A 22,747-nucleotide genomic window follows, 5' to 3' on the forward strand; every position below is an offset into this window, starting at 1 on the left:
GTGATCATTTTTCTAATTAATCATTAGTTTTAAAAGCGCTATCTTTTAAACTTTATTAACCATGGTCAACTATGTTTATAATTAATAATTTGTTTACAATTTCTTTATTTCGTTTATTTATTAAATAATTAAATGTAAATAGTGAATGTGATTTATATTTCAAATTTACAACCTCAGAAAATCAATAATTTAATGTTATTTTCATGCTTTTCTCCAAAAAATTTGATTTTTTATAACCTCCAAAAGTAAAAGAGAAAAACGAAATTTTAAATGTAAATTGAATTAAGTTTACAATAAATAAAAACAAAATGTCACTATCTCCACAAGATTTGGTACAATTGTTAGACATTGTAAACGAGGATAATGTTAACATTAATTTTGAAAATCTTTCAAATCAATTACATCAAAAATTTCCCAAGGAGAATCATTTTAAGGTATTGGCAGAAATTTAATTTTTGCAATCATTACAAATTTTTCGATTTTTTTTCATAATATTCCAAAAATTGATTGCTAATATTTATTATTATGTTTTATTTTTTAGATTGGAATGACTCTTTTATTATTATTACAACACAATGATCTTCTTTCTAATCAAATTCAACGTGTTATTGCCGTTGGTCTTTTATACGATCTTTATCGTGGCGAATCAATAGCCACGACACCATTTGCATCAGTATTTGTACAAATTTTAAAATCACCCGAGGAATCAACAATTGTCGGAAAAATCAATAATCCCAGTCATGTGCCAGCATTATCACAATGTGAAAAAAATTTACTTGCCGGATTATTGGGTCCAAAAAGTAATGAAATAATGAAAAAATCACCAAGACAAGTGATTGATGAACTTTATTTTGTACCATCGGCACAACCTGATTTAACAAGTTTACAATTACAAATAATTGAACGTCAATCGGAACTTCCGGCAATGACAAAATGTGGTAATCCAGTAATTTTACCAGAAATTGAACATATCAATTCAAAAGATAATGATAAAAATGCAAGTAAAAAAATAATTGACGAATTAATTACTGGAAATCCACCGCTTTTTGAACAAAGTTATCGTCCAGAATTTCTTCGTTTAGCACCGCCACTTTATCAAACAATGAGCAATCCAATATGGATGAATTTCACTGAACCAACACAATTTACAATTGAATACGATACAAGTATGTGTGTTTCAAATTGTGCCGGTGCAAGACGATTAATGAGTAAAGCATTTAAAAGTGTATTAACATTACAACAACAACAATATCTTGTCACTGTTCTTGAAAAAGATCCAAAACTTGTTTATCATATTGGCTTAACACCAAATAAACTTCCTGATTTAGTTGAAAATAATCCATTAATTGCCATTGAGGTATTATTAAAATTAATGCAATCAAGTCAAATAACTGAATATTTTAGTGTTCTTGTCAATATGGAAATGTCATTACATTCAATGGAAGTTGTTAATCGTTTAACAACAACAGTTGATTTACCAACTGAATTTGTACATCTTTATATTAGTAATTGTATATCAACATGTGAAACAATTAAGGATCGTTATATGCAAAATCGACTTGTTCGTTTGGTTTGTGTTTTTTTACAATCACTTATTAGAAATAAAATTATTAACGTTCAGGAATTATTTATTGAAGTTCAAGCATTTTGTATTGAATTTAGTCGTATTAGAGAGGCCGCTGCATTATTTCGATTATTAAAACAATTGGAATCGGGAGATGTTGGTGGTCTAAGTACTCCAGTGACTAAAAGTAAAATAAATATGAGTTGAGTGAATAAACAATTTTTTGTGAATATAAATAAAGATAAATTTGTTTTTTAAAAAAAAAAAGAAAAATTATATTTTTATCACGGAAAAACTACGTAAAGTACGTAGTACGAGTTTTTTTTCCGTTCATTTGTAGAATATTATTTAATTTATAAAACTTTTTTTTTTTTTTGTTAATTGTAAAATAATAAATTTGTCGAATTTGATAATTATAAAAAAAAATCAAGTTTTGTATAATTTAAAGTCTATACTATTTTCAGTGGATCCTTTCCTTTTTGTACTCTTTTTCGTTAAAATTACGTTTCATTTTGTTATAAAAATAAAATTATTCAGCATAAATGGAATATTTTTAAAAAAATTTAAACATTTTCGTTATCATATATTATATTCTTATAATTCGTACATTTTCAAGTTTTTTTTTTCTTTTTTTCTTTAAATACACTTATGGAAGTCATACATACGCCCATTCAACAAAATTGACGCTGTGAATATATTGTATCAGTAAATATAATATATATATATATATATAGATAATTCAATTGCTCTGTGTGTTAATTTGTTATTTTGTTTTTAACAATTTTTTGTGTTGTTTAACAACAATTTGCTACGTAGTTTCTTAACAAACTGTTTTTCGAATGAAATTATTAAAAAGTTTTTCCAACTAGAAACATGCGATTTTTAAATTTTTTTTTAATAAAGTTTCTAAAATTTTTCACATCTTGTTAATAATTTAAATATTAATGTAGTAATTTTTTGTTGAATACAATTTTTCTCGAAAATTGTAATTCTTTTTTTTTTTCATTCGTAATAACAATCCATCAAATGCTGAGTAAAATTAATATAAAAAGAAGTGTAATACACTTTAACAATTTATTTCTATATCATTCATTTTGTAAATTTCGATTGGAAGAAAGTTAGGAAAAATATTGAAAATATTAATTGAAATTACATAAATTATGTAGAGATCAACGTAGATAGTTCAAAAAAAAAAATGTACACTTTTATAATATCGCTTAATTATATTTTGTAAAATTAAAAAAAAATTTAAAGTCTTGATCAAAAACATGTTCTTACTTCTTTAAAAAAAAAAGAGAAAATCTTTTAAAAAATAATTTTTAATTGTTAAAAATACAATTTCCACTTCTTTTACTTTAGTAATATTAATTTTTATAAAAATGAATAATTTTCGTTTTTTTGCATAATTTTAATAATAATTTAATTAAATGAAAACGACTATTTTTTGTTTGCAATTCAGTTTCATATAATGTCTCAAGAGATAATGATCCATAATATTTGGCATTAATCACTGATTAAATTTAATGAAAGAAAAAGAAACGAAAATGAGAATCTTAAATATGTATGTGAAATTGCAAATAATTATTTATATAAATTCATTCATTCATAAATCGTGTTAACTGATAATATACAAATAGAAATAGTTTCAACGTTGTGTATAAGTTACTATAAATGACTGTAAAATGTAAATTATAAAAAAAAAAAAATTGATATACTTGATTGTTGACGATTTTTAATAACACTATAATAAGTAATATGTACACAATCTATTTCTATTATCTCTTAATAACAATAATGAGACACATCCTTTTTTTTAAATATTATTTACAAGAAAACAGATTACATGACGTAAAACAATTATATAAAATTTAACAAGTTATTTTGAAAGCAAAAACGGTTTACATTTTTCTCATTTTGAAAATTGTTTTATATTTCAAAATGAGTTTTTTTTCAAAACCAAATAAATTTTTAATTAATTCTAAATTATCTTTTTCAAATTCAAATTATTTTTTAAATTTAATTAATTATCTTTGATACATAATGATAATACATCAAAATTTTTTTTGGATTATTATTGAGATTTAAATTCGGAACTAGGATTTTTGAGTTTCTTAAGTTTTTTCGTATTTTTTACTTTAATGATACTTTTCTTATCTTTAATGTCAATTTTATTTGCTTTTACTTTCATTCCCTTCATGTGCATTTTCATTTCTTTTTTAGTGACTTTCTTACCTTTCAAATTTTTCATAGCGTCCTTGTTGGTTTTTGTTTTTGCTTTCATGGGATTTGTAACTGATGACAAACCGGGCCTTATCCCGGGCCCGGTTAGCTTATACTAGGCAGGCATTTTCACTTTTTTCTTTTTGCCCTTCTTCTTTTTCTTATCATGATGAAGTTCCTGTTTTTTCGATAGACACTGACGACAATACCAATCTTCATTTGATGCTGGCGGTATGTGCATACCAACGCATACCCTTAAAAAAAAAAAATGATTTAAAAATTATAATTTTTATTAAATATTATAAAAAGAAAAAATTTATATTTAACTCACCAATGATACCAAGCATCGCAATCATCACATCCTACCATTGGTGATCCATCATCCTGACTTCCGCACGCAGGACAAATCCAAATTTGATTTCCACTTTCATCCTGTAACACTCGTTTCGTAAGAGGAGAAAAAAAAATATCCAAAATTTAACAACCTAACCCATCCTTAGATTTTTAATTAATATTTTCTCTAAATGTCACAAATATGAGAAAAAAAAATTTTGTTTCCTTTGGTAATTGATATTTCTTTTATAAGGAGTCAAAGTTTATTAAATGTAATGAATGAAACTTTTGCTCATGCTATAAGGGATTAGCGATTCGTTCTGTGAAAATGAGACTGTTCTTTTTTTTTTTTTAAAAACAGTATATATAATGATTTCGTTAAAATAATGATTTATGAACAATGTATTGTAATATGACGCATGTGAACGTTATAAACGCAGATTTTTAGAAATTAAATTTCTATATGCTTGACTTGTCTCTTCTTTCTTTCATTTTTCCATTATTTATAAATAATTTTCCCAATATTTTCATATCTTACAAATTAAACGTAAATTAGGATTAAAATTGCCTGCAATCATTTTTTTTAGTTTTTTTACTAATTCTCTAAAATTAAATTTTAAACTAAAAAGAAATGATAACAATAATTGTAAAATATTTTCAATTTTTATGTATTTAAACATAATGAATAATTACTATTCAATTTTATAATTTAATTTTTATTTAACTGCAAGGAAGGGAAGGGAAAAAAAACTTACCGCAGGAGCTGTTGGTGGTGAAATCAATATGTTTCCTCCATTTTCCTTATCTTCTTTTGTATCTTCCTTTTTAGTAACTGCAGCTGGTTTCACCTCTGTACCGTGAAAACTGATTGTTATATACCTAACAGCTTGGTCATGCTAATTTTCTTTTTTTTTTTTAAGCAAAAAACCATGCGCTTTCCATGCAACTAATTTTTTTTTTTAAATATTAAAATTAGCTACTTGCTTCTACTTTAGTAGCGGTTCTACAAAATTTAATTATTTAAATTCAACATAAAGAAGACAATGAAAAAGAATTTTCTAAAGAAAAACCTAAGAGGATTGTAGAAGAAAAATTGTTTATTACTTTTTTTAATTTTCGAAATTTAAAATAGAAACCTCCTCTAATTAATGGAAATTAACACTTATTTTAATACACAATTTAAACCAAATCGGGATTAAAATCAATTTATAAAAAATTTGTTTAATTATTATCAATTTACGAAAGTCAATTAATATTAAATTTTTAATTATTAATTGCTTTTTATTGGTGCGAACAATCCTTTATAATATTTCTTCCATTAGATGTATTAGAAAAAAAAGAATCTTTTCAACATTTAATTTCACAACTACGTATATAATAATAATAATAATAATAATAATAAAAAGCTAGCTTCATCCTATGTACAAAGCATTGCAAAGAAGAGACAAGTATAATATTTAACAAAATTTTTAATACACGTAAAATTAAAATAAAAAAAAATTTTGAGGCAAGCATTAAAAATGTATGTCAATTTTTTCACAATAAATCATTATAAGATTCTTAATATTTTTGAAATTTTTATATTTTCAACATTAGAGTTGAAAAAAAAAGATAATTATTAATTTAAATGTTTTTTTTTTCGAGTTAACAGCAATTTTGTGTTTTATTTTTTCCACAAATGTTTCTTTACAAATCTGTTAATACTATAAAAATTTTTCTAAGTGAAAAATTATAGATATGCATAAACAAAACATTTTTGGAAAAATTATCATATCACTGTTAAATTATTGAATATAAATCATAAATAGATCACTCATATGTAAAATAAATAATGAATGATTTCTAATTAAATTCCTTTATTTAGGAATAAAAATGAAAATGTTTTTTTTTTTTTTGGAAAAAAAATTATGACAACTAATGAAATGAATTATTAGATGTAATGATGGCTCACGTGACCAATTAATGTGGACAATTTAATTTTCTCAAACTGAGGTTTTTTAAAATGGAAATTGAAAAAAAATTAGATTATTATCCGATTCAAAATTTTTTAATTTAAATAAAAATTTAAAAAAAAAAAAAAAAATTGACAAATTCAGTGCATTTGTAAATTTTTGATAATATAGAAACAAAAAGTTACGAATTCAAGTCAAATAGAAAAATGACTACAAAAATAGTAACTATCAAAGAAATTAAAAATAAAAGATCAAATTTATATATGCAAACATAAGAAAAGGTAGAATAAAAATATAAATTTTCTAATTTCTACAGAATTGACAATAGCGCATTTTAAATAAAAGAAAAAAAAATAGAAAAGAATCAACTAAAAGAGAAGCTGTACCATCACCACAGAACACAGAAGAAATGTCAAGAAAAGAGAATGAGGGATATGGAATATGATGAGAGGGTGTATGATCTTCTCCATTTACAGCCTGGATGGGTTGGGCTGACTTTCTTTTACAAAAAAATATTTCTGCGAATTGTATAAAAATTCACTGTTTTTTTTTCTTTCTTTTGCGACATAATCACAGAAAATAAATTTGCTAGAATTATTTTAAACGATCTGCTGAATATATGAAAAAGATATATAATTTTGTAAATTTTAATTTAAAAAATTATATTTATCAATATAATAAGTAATATAATAATATTTATATTATAATAATTATTATAAAATAATATATGATTTAAAATTAAAAAATGTTAATTTTTAGCAATTATAATATAAATAATTATTATTTAATTAAAAAACTGTAAAAGATAAACTTTTGAAAATGTGTTAAAATATCTGATTTTAGAATTAATTTTTGTTTTTGTTTTTTTTAAGAAGGTAAGAAAAATACTTACAACATAGAAAAATGTTGATTGCTGCTGCTGCAATGGAGGACTTGGAGTTTTAGGATAGGAATAAGGAGGAGGTGATGCAAGGGGTTTAAATATAGGTCTTTTTCGAGGAGTGGATGAAAGTGATAAACTAGAAGAAAAAGAAGATTCTGAAGAGAGAGCGGGATATAGGTCTAAATTGCCCTCCTCTGTTTTCTTACTTGGTGCCTTCTGTTTTGGCGGCCGTGTAACAAGTGCCGAGATTTTCGCCAATTCTGGACTTGGCTCTCTTTTCATTGTCTCATCTTCTGGTTTCTTCAATAATGGCTTTATTGTTCTAGAATATTAATTTTATTAAAGAAATAATAATTAAATTGAGAGATTAAATATTAAGAGTAAAAAGTTTTCAAAACAAAATTAATTCTTACATTTTTTTCATTGGAGCAGCATCGGGTGTGGGAGGTCTTGGAGATGATGTTCCCAATTTGAGGGTGAGTTTTGGAACTCCAATTTCATGTGGAATTACAGCCTTTTCTTCTTTCTGTATATTATTAATGTTTAGGAAAAATTTGAAAAAAAAAAATGTAAAATGAAAATTAAAAATTTTAATAAAATAATTACCACAGTCTTTTTGTTTAAATCTTTCTCCTTGCGCTTTTCGCGTTTCTCCTTTTTCTCTTTGATTTTCTCCAATTTCTCCTTCTTTTCACTTTTTTCCTTCTTTATTTTTTCACCCTTCTCTTTGTGTTTCTCTTTTTTGTCCTTCTTTTTCTTGATTTTATCTTTTTTCTCTTTTTTATGCTCCTTTGATTTCTAAAACAATCATAGGGAATTAATATTTTTCAAAATTATAATCGTAAACTTTAAAAAGAAATATTTTCAGAAATTTTTTGTAAAATTGTTTTGTAAAAAATTGAGAGAGAATTAAATTGAAATTATTTAAAATAATTATTAGAGTACAATATATTAGTTTTTAAAATAATGTAATTTTCAAAGAATTTTTGTTGAAGATTACAAAATTATTTGATTTTTCAATGATTTTAATGGAAATTTTTAAAGATAATTTAATTTATAACGATTTAACGATGTTGTAAATAATTGAAATTTCGAAGAATTTTAATGGTAATTTTTGAAGAATTTGAATTAAAATTATTGATTAACGTTTAATTGCAATTTTTTTTTCGTAGTTATTGAATTTCAAAAAGAATTTTAATTTTAAATATTTAAAATAATTGAACTATTTAGAAATGTTATTAATTATTTTAAAAAATAATTTAATTTTTGAATGATTTTAATTAAGATTTTTCAAATAATTGAATTAGGAGAATTTGTCTAAACAACTGAGAAGAGTAATTTATATTAATTAATTATCAATTAATTTACTTAAAAACTAAACAATTCTAGCAGTTTTTCTTTACATTTTTTTTTTAGAAAAAGTAGCATTCAAAATCAGTATTAAAAAAGTAGTCCTGTCGAAAATAAAAATACTATCAAAAAATTAAAGTACTTTAAATAAGAAACCAAAAATAATCCATACCTTATCGAGTTTTTCCAATTTTGCATGTTTAATCGGCACTGATGGTACAATAGGCAATGCCAAAGGAGGAATAATTGATGGTGTATTTATCACAGGTGATGATACTACTGGTGAAGCAACAGGTAATATTAATTCTTTATCCGGTAATTTGATTTTTTCAATTTTTTCTTTCTCTAGTTTTTCGGATTTAACGGATGGCGGCGGAATAATTGGCGCATAATGCGATGGGACAATTGTTTTTTCACGTTCCACTGGTTTCGATTTCACCATTGAATAATCATCAAGTTTCATTGGTGGATTAAGAAACCGTGGTGGTATCGGTAAATTCGCCATACCTGGATGTGAATGTGTTATACCTTTGGGAAGTGGGAGAGGAAAACGTGGAAACATTGGATGTCCAATTGGAGGTGGAATGAGACCTGGAGATGGAAATGGTGGAAAAAATGAAAATGGTAAAAGATTATGTGGTTCACGTAATATGGGAGGTGGTTGAGGAGTTGGAGGTGGTGGATGATGATGATGATGATGATGGGGAGGAGAATCAGGACGTTGAGGGATTTGAGATTTAGATCTATCCATTATATCCATTTCTAATGGTTCCACCATCATTTTTGCCTATGGGAGAAAATTTTTTTAAAAATTAGTAATTATAAAAATTAAATGTGTTTTTTTTAAAGTTTTTTTTTTTTTTGTAAAAATTACCTTTTTAGAATTGAGTGTTGATTTGGGTGTTTTGACTTTTGGTTCTTTTTTCTTGGTGACTCGTTCACGTTTCTTTTTCTTTGGCTCCACGGGCACTGGGAGGCTGAGTTCGGGAGTTTTTGGAGTGCTTGGCGTACCGGGAGGTGACATATTATCGAATGTGTAAGCATAGGTGGCGGGACTTTGAAATTCAGATGCATCACCAACGGGGAGTACAACATCAGGTGTGTGTGGAGTTTTTTTCTCCTCACGTTTTATTTCACCGCTGTCAATTTGATTACGTTCGCCAATATCGATTGGCGAATTTTCTCTCGAGATTTTTAAATCTTTGTGTTTTTCTGTTTCTTTCTCGGGTTTGGAAATCTTTTTAAATATATTGAGTTTTCGCTTGTCAGGTTCGGATGGAAGTTTATCAATATCTTGTTTTTTATCGGGCAGTGGTGTAATGACATTTGATGGGATTTCGATAATTTTTTCTGTTTTCACTTTTGATGGAATTTTTTGCGACTTAGGACTGGCGGTATTTTTAGATTGCGGTGTTTTTGTCGTTGATGGTGTACCTGATGGTCCAGGTGTTTTTCCGCCACCTGGCTTTAATGCTTTTAATTTGGCCAATTCCTTCATGCCAGTGAGCTTTTTCACCTCGTCCGGTTTAAATAGTTCTTTAGCACGATTTTTCTTTTTATTTTCTTTATCCAATTTACGTGCCTCTGGTGTTTTCTTGATGATTTTCTTTGGTTTTTTGTCAGACTTTAATTCTGGTGGAACCATGGGATAAGAACTGGGTGGGGGCGAATCAGATCGTACCTGTTGAGGAGTACGAGCTTCAGGGAGTTTACCTTCACGTGCTGGTGACAAAAATCCTGATGTCGTCATCATGACACTGTGAATCTCGCGCAATGGTCTTCCCTCCTCGGTTAATTTTGGCCGTTTTGTTATTGGACTTTCAAATGAAACTGGATCACCGGGACGTTTGAATACTCCTTGAGGTGACATTCCGTGAGCTGTTAAATTGTCCGATACACCTGCTGGTAATCCATTTGATTCCGTTGACTCCGATACACCGTTTGTTAAATTTATCTCCGATTTCTCCGTGGGATAATCTTCTATAAAAATAGTTAAATTAATTTTACAATTATTATTATTAAAATAATATAAATATAATTGTAATACAATATTTACCTTCAGTTTCAGGATACATTGCCGGTAAATGTTCATGAACATGTACGGGTCTAGTTACAACTTCACGACTACCGGGCTTCAAAAAATTCAAATGATTTTCTCTAGGTATAGGAAGTTTTGGTACTGAAATCGGACATGGAATTGAATCAACATTTCTCACATATTCCGATAATTCTTCAATATTAATATTCATATGACGAAAAGCTAATCCCAAATCGTCGAGATTTGGTTCCGTTCTTCCCACTGTTAATAAGGTAAAGTTTTACTATAGAAGTTAATTAAAAATAATAAAAAAAAAAAAACAGAAGAAATACATACCAACTTCACAATATTGATGTGTGAGTCTTGATATTCGCAGAAGATATTCATGCATGAGATCAACCAAAAATTCCAAAGGAGTGGAATTAATGGAATGCCAACCGACAGTTTGGCACATTTGAGCCACGACAAGTCGCAGAACACTGCGACTGTAGTCCGTCGTCATTTTGCAACTTAAACTGCTAACAAAGTCATTTAATTATTTTTTTTTTTTTTTTAGAAACAGATTAATAGAAAACTAATTTTTAAGGTTTTAAATTGAATCAATAAATATATTCATTCATTTTGTCAACATAACCTATAAAATCAAAAATATTTAATAAATCCAGAAAAATCTTAATCTTTTTAAAGATTAATTAACCATTTTTTTCTACTAATTTGAAAGATAAAATATTTCCTCTATAAGGAATCAGTAACCATTTTCATAAGTAATTTCTGAGATAATAAATTTACATTTTATAACTATTGTGAGTAGAATTGTTTATCAAAAAGTGAAATAATTAGAAAACTATTAAAAGACAAAATTTCCTGAATGATGATGGTTTTTCAAGCATGGAATCCAGTAAATACGTGGTGAATACAATTAAAACTTAATTACCTACCCCCAAAAGAAGTGAAAAGTAAGGTTAAGAATACATTTTTAAATAATATGTACTTTTAAAAAGAACTTACAATCTCTTTTCAAAAACATATGGTGTAATTGTAGTTAATAAATTTTCAAAAAAAAAAAATCTGACAGAGGAATGTGTACAATATAAAAAGAAATTATGTCTTACCTGATTTTCTAAAGTGGAGCATGAAATTAACGACTTCTGAATGGTATTAACCTCACTTCCATAGCAAAATTATATACAGAATATGAAGTCATTCATTTAAGTTATATTTTAATGTTGTTAAACATGTATATATATTATTTAAAGATAAATAAATATCGAGAATGTCTTTCACCTTCTCTCACATCACGAGCGTCCATCGCCATTTTGTTTAACACTGACTAATTTTAAAGATTTTAAATATGGAGTTCAATTTTTCATTATCATTATTTTGCATATTTATTTTTTTTTTTCAATGAATTGTTAAAAAAATTGTTAAAAGATTCTTGTAATTCAATTGTAATGTAATTATTTAAGGAGTTTATTTAGAAAATTATATGTTAATAATATTACTATAAAGATAAATGTTATGATTAAATACTTATCTTCAGACAGTCTTGTTGTTTCCTACATTATCAACAACCTTTTCAAATTTAAAAATTATAACAGAAAAATTAAATAATTTTGTTTATAAATAATATTAATTTATTAATAAATATGAGTTTATTATTAATTTTTTAAATAAATTGTTTATTTGATAAATAAACTAAATTTGTAAATAGTTAAGATTAATTAATTCTTGATAAATGAATGATAATTAATTTTCTGAAAAATAGAAATAAAAACTAATTCTTTATTTCTCAATTTAATTTATTTACAAAAAAATGAGGATCACATTTTCTTATTCTATCACAATGTGATAATTATAATCTACATACCCGATTTTACCGTAATGCTACTATTTTTTTTTTCATAAGTACCAAATAAGTACCTATACATCAGCCTTATGGTTGAATAAATACATATTTAAAATAAATAAATATAAATAAATAATAAATATTTTGATACAAATAAAAATGTAATACATCTCTTTACCGGCATTTCTCTTTTCCAAATTTGTCTTTTAATTTTAAAGTTTAAAATTATTACAAATTTCAAAAAATAGAAGTATTTAAATAATTATTTGAATTTAAATGAATAAATTATTAAATAAACAAAATTTCAGTTTTCTATAATTAAATTACTTATTTAGTCTTCTTCTATTTCAACTAAAATAAATGTAAAAATTTTTTATAATTGAAAAAATAAATAATAATAAAATATAAATTAATTATAATAATTTTAAATTCAACTATTTAAAAATCTGCAACAATTTCAACCTTATTAAAAAAAAAAGACAATTGAAAATTATAAAACAAAACAAAAAATGTTAAAAACAAATTTGTTTCATAATATCAGATTTTCATTTTTTGCCAAAATCTTTTAAGATTTTGTATCAATGAAGAAAAGGGAAATTAGGCGGCAGCAACTGGCACAGGTGGAGGTCGAAGCATCGACCTGGTAGCGGAAGAAAGTTTTTGTGACACTAAATGAGCAATATGTGAAGATCTTTTCCAAACGAATTCTCGTGTTCTGTCATGATCATCTGCACTTTCAACTCGAACCTAAAAAAGAAAAATAATTAGATCCTCCTTTTACTTTTTTCAATTTTTTTTTTAACCACACGTATTTAAAAACTATATTACACTGAGAAAAAGAAAAATATATTTGACCTAAATTTCCACTTTTTTTTCTAAATTTTTACTTTCTCTTCGTTAATTTTTTTTAAACATTTTAATTTCCTTTTTTTTCATCGAAGAAAAGGAAATGATTCCTTTTTTTCTCGTTTATAAAAAAAAGTCAAATAGAAATATTTTTCTCAATGTTATACCTGTTTGGGTTGTAAAACACGAATAGAGTGCAAAGTAGCTGCTCCACCATTAAGAACACGAAGACTCAATCTTCCAGACATTTCGGCAGTTGTTGCTGTTGCACTTCTTAATTCTTTTTTCGCCGATCTACCAAATTCTTTTTCAACTTTTAACATTAATGGTCCTAAACTAAATTTCGTTTTTATTGTTGTATGATCCTTCATCATATTTACAGAAACATCACCAGATCTTTGAAGTGATGCTAATCCATAAAGTGTTGCTTTTGCTCTTGGTTTACTTTTTTTCGATTTGTTCTGAAAGAATTTTTTGAAAAAATAAATTTTCTTTCAAAAAAAAAAAATATCTGATTTTTTGTAAAAAAAAAAAAATTGGAATATTAGAAAAAAACTGACTTTGTTTGAGGATGATGAAGAAGATGTGGTTGGTTTGACAGTGGGAGCAATTTTCGATTTTGTTTTTGTCTTAGTTTTATTTTTAGGCTTCGTTTTCTTCCTTTTGGAAGAATTTGAAGATGGAGCTCGACGACCAGTTGCTGATTGAATAGTGACAACTTCAATTAATTCCTTATTATCATCATCAATAATTGAAGGTGTTATTGTTTGCATAATTGGAGTTGTACTAATCGGTGAAGTTGAATCCTTTGAAAATTCCTCCATTTTCTGCGAAAAAAATTTTAAATTATTGAAAAAAAAAACAATAATTAAAAAATAATAATCAAATCAGCACAAACCTTTGCAACTGTAGAAAATCTCAGTGATGAAGTTCCATTTTTCAATTCAACTGAATTATCAGAAATTGTTGTTGTTGATCCCATAGCACTTTTTCTCTTTCCTTTTTTATTTGACTTTCTTTTGGAATTTTTCTTCTTGAATTTTGTTTTATTCGATTTTGAACTGGAATTTGGATTACTTAATTTCACAGTAACTGGATCATAATTGGTGCTTAATATTTTATTAATACGTCCTAAAATATTGTCAACAAATCGATTGTATTTTGTCACATAAATACTCGTCACATCACTTTTTGGCCGATTGGGAGACTTTAACATTCCTAAAAAAGAAATTTAATTTTTTACAATTATTTAAAAAATAAATAATTAAAAAAAGAACTATTTTCAAAATATATTCAAAAATGAAAATTTATTAAGAATAATTAATCATTTAGAAATTTATTGAATATATTGAAAATGTCAATCTCTGAATAGGAAATCATCATAATAGGCGTCGAGCGGATAAGAGGAAGTTGTTGAGACCATTTAACGATTGTAAACGATGATCGGAAGCCTACTTTAAAGAAACAATGTTAACGGTATTTACCGGTCTACCGGAATTCTTTTAACCAAACAGGTCTTTCATCTGGGTCATAACTCGCTTCCTCTTCACCTACCGACCTACCTAGACAGCACAGTTGCCTTTACCTTTCAAAAAGAATCAAAAACTCTCCTCGCATCATTGATAATAATAATAATGAGAGGGGGACACTTTCATCGAATCAATGATGCGTTCAATTTTTTTTTTTATTATTATATAGAGCGAATTTCATCGATCAGAGATTTTCTCATCACAAAAAAATTTTGTCTGTTTGATATAATTATTATAATCATAATTTGCCAAGTGAAGATGATTTTACAATAAGTAGGTAAATGTGCCACTAAAGAAAATTGATGGAAAAATTTTAAAAAGTAAATTTAAAAAAAAAATCTTAAAGTAAAAAAAAAAATACAATTTTTCAAAAAAAAAAAATTAATTTTCAAATGAAAAATTGTGTGGTTAAAAAAAAAATTATTTTTAAAAATGTCCTATTTTAATTTTATAATTAAGTTTTCACTAAAGTCAAGAAGTCAGTAAAGTTTGTCCATGACCCACAAATTATTTGTAGGTCAGGGTCGCGGTGAAGGAATCCCTGATCAATCCTTCCACACTCTCCGGGTCACTGGTCCCATTCCTGAAGAACACGAAAAGAACTTCAAACAAATGGGGTGAAAGCTGTTAAAAAAAATAACGACGTCTTTGGCCTCTTTAAAACCAATAATATATGGAATTCGATGAAAGTTTCATTTTTCAAACCCACATTATATTTAATTAACTTTTTTTTTTTTTTTTCTTTTTTCAAATTCTCACTAAAAATTTGAAAATTTACTTTCTAATATCTTATAAAATTAAATAATTAAATAATAAGTTATTAAATATCAATTTATAAAATTGAATATTTAAAAATTAATTTTTAAATTAAATTTCAGTCTTAAATTTGAATTTTTCGTAAAAATTTTTTGATTAATAATGAAAAAAAGGAGAAGGAGATAAAGTCGATAAGATCAAAGGTTTGTACACTGTCCACTTACACTTTGTTACTGTCATCTGTCATTTGTCTATCATTTAAATTTCTTAACAATTATAATAATAAAAAAAAAAAAAAAAATTTAAATAAAATAGTCAAGAAAAGTTCAAAGTCAAAGGCTTAATATCGTAAACACGTTACACTCGTAAAACCAAGAATTTACGAATATTTTTAATTGCAAATTCCTATTTGTTTCAATAATTTTAAAATCAAATTTTTTCATATACGAAACGAGCATTAAAACGCAAGGTAGGTCGGCACGTCACGCTGAGAGCGAATACCAAAATTTAAATTTAAAAAAAAAAAATAATAATTCGGGAATCGTAATTGACTTGAATAAAAATTATATTTTTCATTAAATAATTAACTGTGCCTAATTAATGAAAGATGACCGGTAACTCTGTGTCTCTGGACTTTGTTTTTTTTTTTAAAAAAACGTGGTACTTTTTTTTTTTTTTCTCAAAAAAGTGAAATAAATGCAAACACAATTTGGTAAAAACAATAAATTATCTATATTTATAAATCCAAAATTGGACAATGTCTCTGTACAAGTTTCGTAAATCGATGTTGGACATAAATTAAATCGACGAAATGAAAATAAATAATAATAATAATAATAATAATCGGTGGTGTCTACATAATTTGTAGATTTTCTATTTTTTGTTTCCTCTTTTTTGGATTTAACTGGTTTTTTTTTTTTTTTGTTTCTTGTCTGTTTTCTCTCACACACGCGCATACAGGCACCTAAACTCTCATCCTCATCGCTCTCATTATTTTTATTATTATAAAGAAATTAAAAAAAAAAATATATGTATTATATATAAATATGTATATCGACGGATAACTAGTCCACATAAGGCACATGACATCAATATTATGACGAGAACAATGATTTAAAAAAAAAAAAAAATGAAGGGTAGAATACCTGTTGGTTTTGATATAAAATATAAGGACGTGACGTGACGTCACCGACCCTACACATTTTAATGCTACCTTTTTTTTCGCCGTTGAAAAAAAAACTATACTGTCCTTTTTTTTTAGTTTTCATTTGTCATGGATTCAAATCGATTGCGAGTGTATCATGTCGGAAAATAATTAAAATAAATAAATAATTTCATCGCAAATAAATAAAATAAATATACAACACGAATCTTATAATAATAATTAAATTCTATAACGAAAAAATAAAGAGCAGCGGAAATTTTTTGATTTATATTTATATAGTCGAGGTAAGAACGTTAATAGCTTCCCTTCGGGGCTCTTTCACCCACCTCATATAAATAATATTCATAAAGCACGAATTTTTATTTTTTAAAAAAAAAAGACAAAATATTTTTATTTTAAAATTGTCAGATAGAAATCCAATCACGATCGGAATAAAAAAAATTGTGGTTGAAGCAAAAATAAAAGGAATTTAAATGTCTCAGTCAATTTAAATAAGTATAAGAAAGGAAAAATGTGAAATTAAAAAAAAAAATGATTACTAAGAGGTGGGTCAATGTGGCCCAAATTTTCAGACTTTCTCCGCTCCCATTGCCTATTTTTTTTTTCCGAGAGGAAAGAATATTTAATCCTCATGCGAAATAACCGAGAGCCGCACCCCGACCCATCACCTCGAGATCGGCTCTAACATTTACGCACATATTTTTTTTTTTCCTTTAAATTCTAACCGGATCTAATATCAAATATATTTTTCTATTTCAAATCAAAAAATTTCAATTTTTTATTGAGCATTTTTATCTGTAATGAGTAATTAATTCACAGAACTAGAATTTTCTTTTTATTTCAAAAATGTTTGTATAATTTTTATACTATTATTGTAATAAAAATAATTTAATAATTCTGTGAATATTCACGGGCAAAAATTTGAGATATGGCATTGCGGAAGATTTAAAACCTATGTATATTAAAAAAAAATAATTTTCAAAATTTTGAAAGAAAATAAATAAATAAATAATTGTTTATAAATATATTAATAAATTGTCAATATTATGTAAAATATCAACTGGGAATATTATTCAAAAATTTTTTGAAAATTATTTAACTTAAAATTTGTTTACAAATATGTAATAAATAACATTTATTATTGAATTTAACGAAATTTCACAGTGAAAGTCAATTAGAATTTTTTTTTTTTTAATTTAATTAATTATCAATTATTTGTATCAAAAAAATAAAAACTGTGAATTTTTGTTAAATGCGAAAAAAAAGATCTAATTTTGAGTGTATTTAAAATATGTTCTTTCGGTAAAAATATTAATGAATACGTAAAATAGATATAGAAAACTATTATTTAAATTGGACTTTTATCTGTAAAAGATTATCAATTTTTAAAATTATAATTTAAAGAATTTTAATAAATTTTGGATCAATAATTTTCCCTTCTTTCATTATCGTATTCAAATAAATTATACCTTTTTGTAAATTTTGTCTCTCGTTTCTTCCCGTGTTCATTTTTTTTTTTAAAGCCTCATAATGAAACGAATGAAAATTCGCTACTCTAGAGAGGAAAAATTGAAAAAGGATTTATTAAATCCTTTTTTCTTTTTTTTTTTTTCGAGTGCGAAAACGTTCTTACTGATTCGAGGAATGGGTGACGGTTTTACGTGCGTGTTTGCGCGTGTTAGTGTGTTTCTTGGTCTTTCCCTTGAACTCACGTGCTTGTCGCGCTTCGGTAATGCTATCGACGACATCCTCAGCATCAGTAACATCATCGTCATCATCGTCGTCGTCTGAATCTTCGTCATCTTCATCCTCATCATCATCGTCATCGTCGTCGTCCTCAATACCAGGAATTGAATCATCATCATCGTCATCGTCGTCGTCATCGTCATCGGATGCAGCAACTGGCGCTGCCACTGCCGCCGGTGCAATTACCGCCTGATTCAATGAAACCTGATGAGCCGAGGGTACAATTTCAGCTACAACTTCGGGAACTGTCGACGCCGCTTGTCCTTCAGGTGTGTCATCCTCATAAGTGCCAACGTCCGTGTCACTTGATGCCTCCGACGATGCTTCGTCAGCGGCATCGTCAACTGGAATTGCATTTAAATCGGCTTGAACTGCCGCAGGAATTACTTGACTCGGTGCAGCTTGTTGAACAATAGGTGCTGCGGGAACTGCCGCTGCCGCAGGAGTATCATCATCATCGTCGTCATCGTCGTCTACAATTCAAAGAATTTTTTTTTTTTTTTATTCTCGTATTTTCAATTTATTTTATTTAATTTCTAATAAAAAAAAAAGAATGACAAAAATAGAGAAGAAAAAAACAAGAGAAAAATATTAAAATTAAAAGCGAGATGTAATTTCTCATTTAAAGAATTCTGAAATCGTAATTTCAAGAGAAAGTAAAATTGATAAAAACTTTGAAAATTGTGAACTACTTCTATGTAAACTAATAAAATCAAAAATATAAATAGATCCTGCACAGATAAGGAAGGGTAAATATATATATATATTTTCCTCTGTTATCTCATTTGCCAACGGTTCTCTTCCTGTAAATCTCTTCACATTATAACGAGTTAATAAGTTACTTCATGTTCCACTTTGCTGGACTACTGGTTAACACCAGTAACAATTGTCACATTAATATTTATTGTCAAAGACTTTCAGGCAAATTTAAATTTCATTTATTCGATTTTATAATTCAAATTGAGAATTTGAAAAATAAAGAAGTGAAACTAAATCACAAGAAAAAGCACAGTAAAAGTAGAAGAAGAAGAAGAAAAGGAGACAGTGAAAGATAAAGAAGACATAAAAGATAAACAAGAGTGTGATTTCCGCAGTCACTGAACTTGTTTTCAGCTCGTGTAGCAATAAATGAAGAAAAAAAAAAAATTTATAAAAGAAGATATATCCGTCTGAGTGAAAAAAAGAAGTGGTCTTCCGATTCTGGACTGGAAACAACATTTAAGGTATGTGTGTCAATGAAAAAGAAGTAGCGCATAGAAATTCTTGTAGAGGACGACGCACCGAGCTGTCTGGATTATGTTAATTCGGGCAGGGCAAAGCTTCGTGTACCGTTAGATTTCTTGTGGCAAGTAACGAAAGGCAAACGCATGTCTCGTATTATATGAGTATATATAACGGTGCGTGTGTGTCCTGGCCTTGGAATTCGCCATCGACATTATGCCGCTATAATCCATAGATTTCAAAAAAAAAAAAAAAGATCTCATCTCAGATCGAAAAAAAATTTACTCCTTCAAATATATTTCGAATCAATAATAAATTGACACACATATCAAAAAATTGGCTGGAATTATCAAAATTAATTTTTGCATTTAACAATAAATAATGAAACAAAGGGTGAAATCAATAGAGTATTGATAAACGATAATTAGTAAATAATAAATAATAATTAATAGAGAAATTTAGAAAAAAAAAATAATCAAGGATCAATAATTTAAACCGAAAAATTTTACTATAATAATTTACGATATTTAATAATTTAATTAATCAACTTACCTCCGAGAAAATCGTCAAGTATTCTTTCAATATAATCTGAACCAGTGTCATCATCATCATCGTCATCATCATCGTCATCGTCGTCATCGTCCTCTCCTGCAAGTAAATCAAGATCATCGTCATCGTCATCATCATCGTCGTCATCATCAGTAGCAGCTGGAGGTGCCGATGAGACTGCTGCAGCTTGTCTTCCTGTTGCCTTTATTTCCACTTTACTTTCATTTTGTTGAGGTACCGGCGATGAAAAAGCTCCAATTGTCAAACAGCACAATAGTGCTAACACCGCCACTAACTTCATGGCTCTGAAAAAAATTAATAATCATCAAAAATATTTTCCAAATTATTCAATTATATAGTTAAAAAAAATAAATAAAAAGAATTTTTTTTTTTATTCTATTAATATAAATCGAAATTAAATCTTTATTAAATTAATCCAATTGATAACATTTATTAAATTAATAAACGAAAAATTAAATGTGAATTAGATGTCACATTAAATTTATTATGCCAATTTTTTTAAAAATAATTTCACTATTAGCAAATATGAAAATAGTTTGAAATTGCCTTTTTTTTAAAAGTGATACCACTTTCACTTTAAGAATTTTTGAATATAATTACAAGTTTTGTTTTTTTTTTTTACTGTTATTAGTTTGTCCTACATACTAAACACCTATACAGCGATATTTCCCTCTCCGGATGGTAATTTATATTAAAAATAATCAACAAATCATCTCACATCAGACAAAATTATCCCTAAAGCTTATTTTATTGATATGACAATAAAAAAAAAAATTACAAAATAAATTTTTATATCATTCATAATGAAAAATTATATTTTTTTAAAAGATAATTCAAAACATTTTTAATCAATTAATGACGAATATAAGAGAGGAAAAAATTGTAATTCAGAATTAAAATTCTCTAATTGAAATCAATTTTGCCAATTTTATTTAATTTTGTAATTAAACTAAAACTTTTAAGATTTTTAAAATAGAAATAAATTTTCGATTTTAATGTTAAATAAAAAAAGCAAATTGAAAATATTCAATTAGTAACCTTTGTTGAAAATTGAAATAACTATATATTAAAAAATTAAATTCACGAAATTTCATTCTGGAGGAATATTCCTGCTACTTACGCCCAAAATATTGAAAAACAAATCACCTACCAGAATTCTCAGAAGGATTTGATGTTTGTTTTTTTTTTAAATAAATAGAAAAATAAAAAGAAAAACTCCCTTTTCCAAAACCTTTTTTCTCTTCTGCACTTTTAAAAAGTGTCACTGTTTCGTGCTCATTACGCGAATTATCACTTTAATCACAATTATGTCCTTTCTGTGGTGAAATTGTGATAAAAAAAAAAAAAAAAATATGTTTTTCTCACACCGTAGCACAATACAATAATTTGTAAAAATTAAAAACCCCGCGAACTTGAATAAAAAACGATGTTAAAATTATAGAGAAAAAAATAAAATAATAAATCCGAATAATTTTTTTTTTTGTTTTTTTGTAGGCCGCGAAACTCACCTTTCGTGGCCTTTTGAACCAGCGCGAAGAAATAAATATTCCGGACGTCCTGCCAAAGAGGAAGTCGTTTCGGAAACGCGTTTATTTCCAGGAACAGGATCCGTTGTACAACAAGGTGAGAGTGTGAAACAGACGAAGCTCTGTTCAACGAACCTTTTATACCAACTGCCTCCACCTCTTTTAAACTCTTCCGCTCTCCTTCTTTTTGTATCTCTTCAATTCTCGTTTGCTTTGCGCGTATATACTCTCCACGTGGATACGCGGTTTCTCGCTTTCGAGAAATACAAACGCCCTGCATATAATCTCATTTCAGCAGATCTCTTCATGCTTTCCTTTCCTTTATATTAACTTCTCGACATCCTTTGTGTGTTTGATATATCAGTAACTGCTTTGAAAATTATAACATTTAATTATTATTTCTTTTTTTTTTCTTTAAATAATCTTCTAATATATCTAATCAAGTCTGCTTTTGTTTTTAAATAATAAGAAAATAATTTTAAAAAAAAATTACGAAAAGGCAAAATAGAAAAAAGAATTAATTTTTTTTTATATAAAATTGAATAAAAATTAACAATGATTTTTTTTTTAAATAGTAAAATCATGCTGGAAAACTTTTTTCTTGGAGAATAAATTTATAATGGCTAATGAATTCATAAATACATACCGAAAAAGAATTATTCTTCTGCTAAACAGCTTCTTTCACAATTTTTTAATTATAATATAAAAAATAATACTTACAAAAATGTGGTACCAAAATTTTCTTCAACAATAATATACGCGCACTTAAGAAATTTTACACACAAAATTATAACAAACTAATTCACAATTATACAATTAGAAATAGATATTTTGTTTAAATATATCTCAAAATAATATAAAATTTACATTATATTTTGTATAAATAAACTGCAATCCTTGTGAATTCATGTTAATTGACAATTTAAGGTTATGTTATTTGTTTATACAACTATCGAACTCTAACTGAAACTCGATCGATTAATCGAATTTGGAATTTTGAATTTGATTGGTTGATTCAAAATGTATTCCAATTTTTCACATGAAAATTAACCAATCAAATATTTTTATTTAAATATTTAATCTTATCGATATAAATATATATATATATAAGCCTTATAATGTAGCTTCAAATGTTTATTTCTCTAATTATAAAAAACGAAAATTCATATATATATAATGAAAAAATGTGTGCCAGAATATCT

At 26.4% G+C, this 22,747-nt stretch overlaps 3 protein-coding genes across 5 annotated transcripts; 1 reads left to right on the plus strand and 2 right to left on the minus strand.

Annotated features, from left to right (window-relative positions):
• Positions 1–46: 46 nt before the first annotated feature.
• Positions 47–3,253, plus strand: LOC127289840 (CCR4-NOT transcription complex subunit 11). Its single transcript, XM_051318045.1, has 2 exons — positions 47–434; positions 542–3,253. Exons 1-2 carry the CDS (start codon positions 309–311, stop codon positions 1,769–1,771), a joined length of 1,356 nt encoding a protein of 451 aa, XP_051174002.1. The 5' UTR covers positions 47–308; the 3' UTR covers positions 1,772–3,253.
• Positions 3,254–3,276: 23 nt separating this feature from the next.
• Positions 3,277–11,676, minus strand: LOC127289830 (transcription initiation factor TFIID subunit 3). Of its 3 annotated transcripts, XM_051318028.1 has the most exons (11): positions 11,453–11,675; positions 10,677–10,858; positions 10,359–10,601; positions 9,177–10,282; positions 8,475–9,089; positions 7,559–7,750; positions 7,366–7,478; positions 7,159–7,274; positions 4,873–4,967; positions 4,116–4,216; positions 3,277–4,038 (listed from the first exon to the last, which is right to left on the minus strand). In XM_051318028.1, exons 2-11 carry the CDS (start codon positions 10,840–10,842, stop codon positions 3,900–3,902), a joined length of 2,886 nt encoding a protein of 961 aa, XP_051173985.1. In that variant the 5' UTR covers positions 10,843–10,858; positions 11,453–11,675; the 3' UTR covers positions 3,277–3,899. The 3 variants fall into 3 exon arrangements, with proteins under 3 accessions (XP_051173985.1, XP_051173984.1, XP_051173983.1); XM_051318027.1 differs by lacking the exon at positions 4,873–4,967 and having other exon boundaries at positions 6,962–7,274; positions 10,677–10,855; positions 11,453–11,676; XM_051318026.1 differs by lacking the exon at positions 4,873–4,967 and having other exon boundaries at positions 6,962–7,274; positions 11,453–11,676.
• An 853-nt stretch (positions 11,677–12,529) lies between these two features.
• LOC127289837 (uncharacterized) lies at positions 12,530–22,429 on the minus strand. Its single transcript, XM_051318040.1, has 8 exons — positions 22,266–22,429; positions 21,528–21,912; positions 20,002–20,303; positions 18,195–18,701; positions 13,931–14,250; positions 13,593–13,859; positions 13,200–13,493; positions 12,530–12,933 (listed from the first exon to the last, which is right to left on the minus strand). Exons 3-8 carry the CDS (start codon positions 20,297–20,299, stop codon positions 12,784–12,786), a joined length of 1,836 nt encoding a protein of 611 aa, XP_051173997.1. The 5' UTR covers positions 20,300–20,303; positions 21,528–21,912; positions 22,266–22,429; the 3' UTR covers positions 12,530–12,783.
• Positions 22,430–22,747: the final 318 nt, after the last annotated feature.

Source organism: Leptopilina boulardi, unplaced genomic scaffold, assembly GCF_019393585.1.
Source record: "Leptopilina boulardi isolate dan_hultmark-lab unplaced genomic scaffold, ZJU_Lbou_2.1 LbouV2_51, whole genome shotgun sequence".
In the NCBI taxonomy this organism is placed as follows: domain Eukaryota; kingdom Metazoa; phylum Arthropoda; class Insecta; order Hymenoptera; family Figitidae; genus Leptopilina; species Leptopilina boulardi.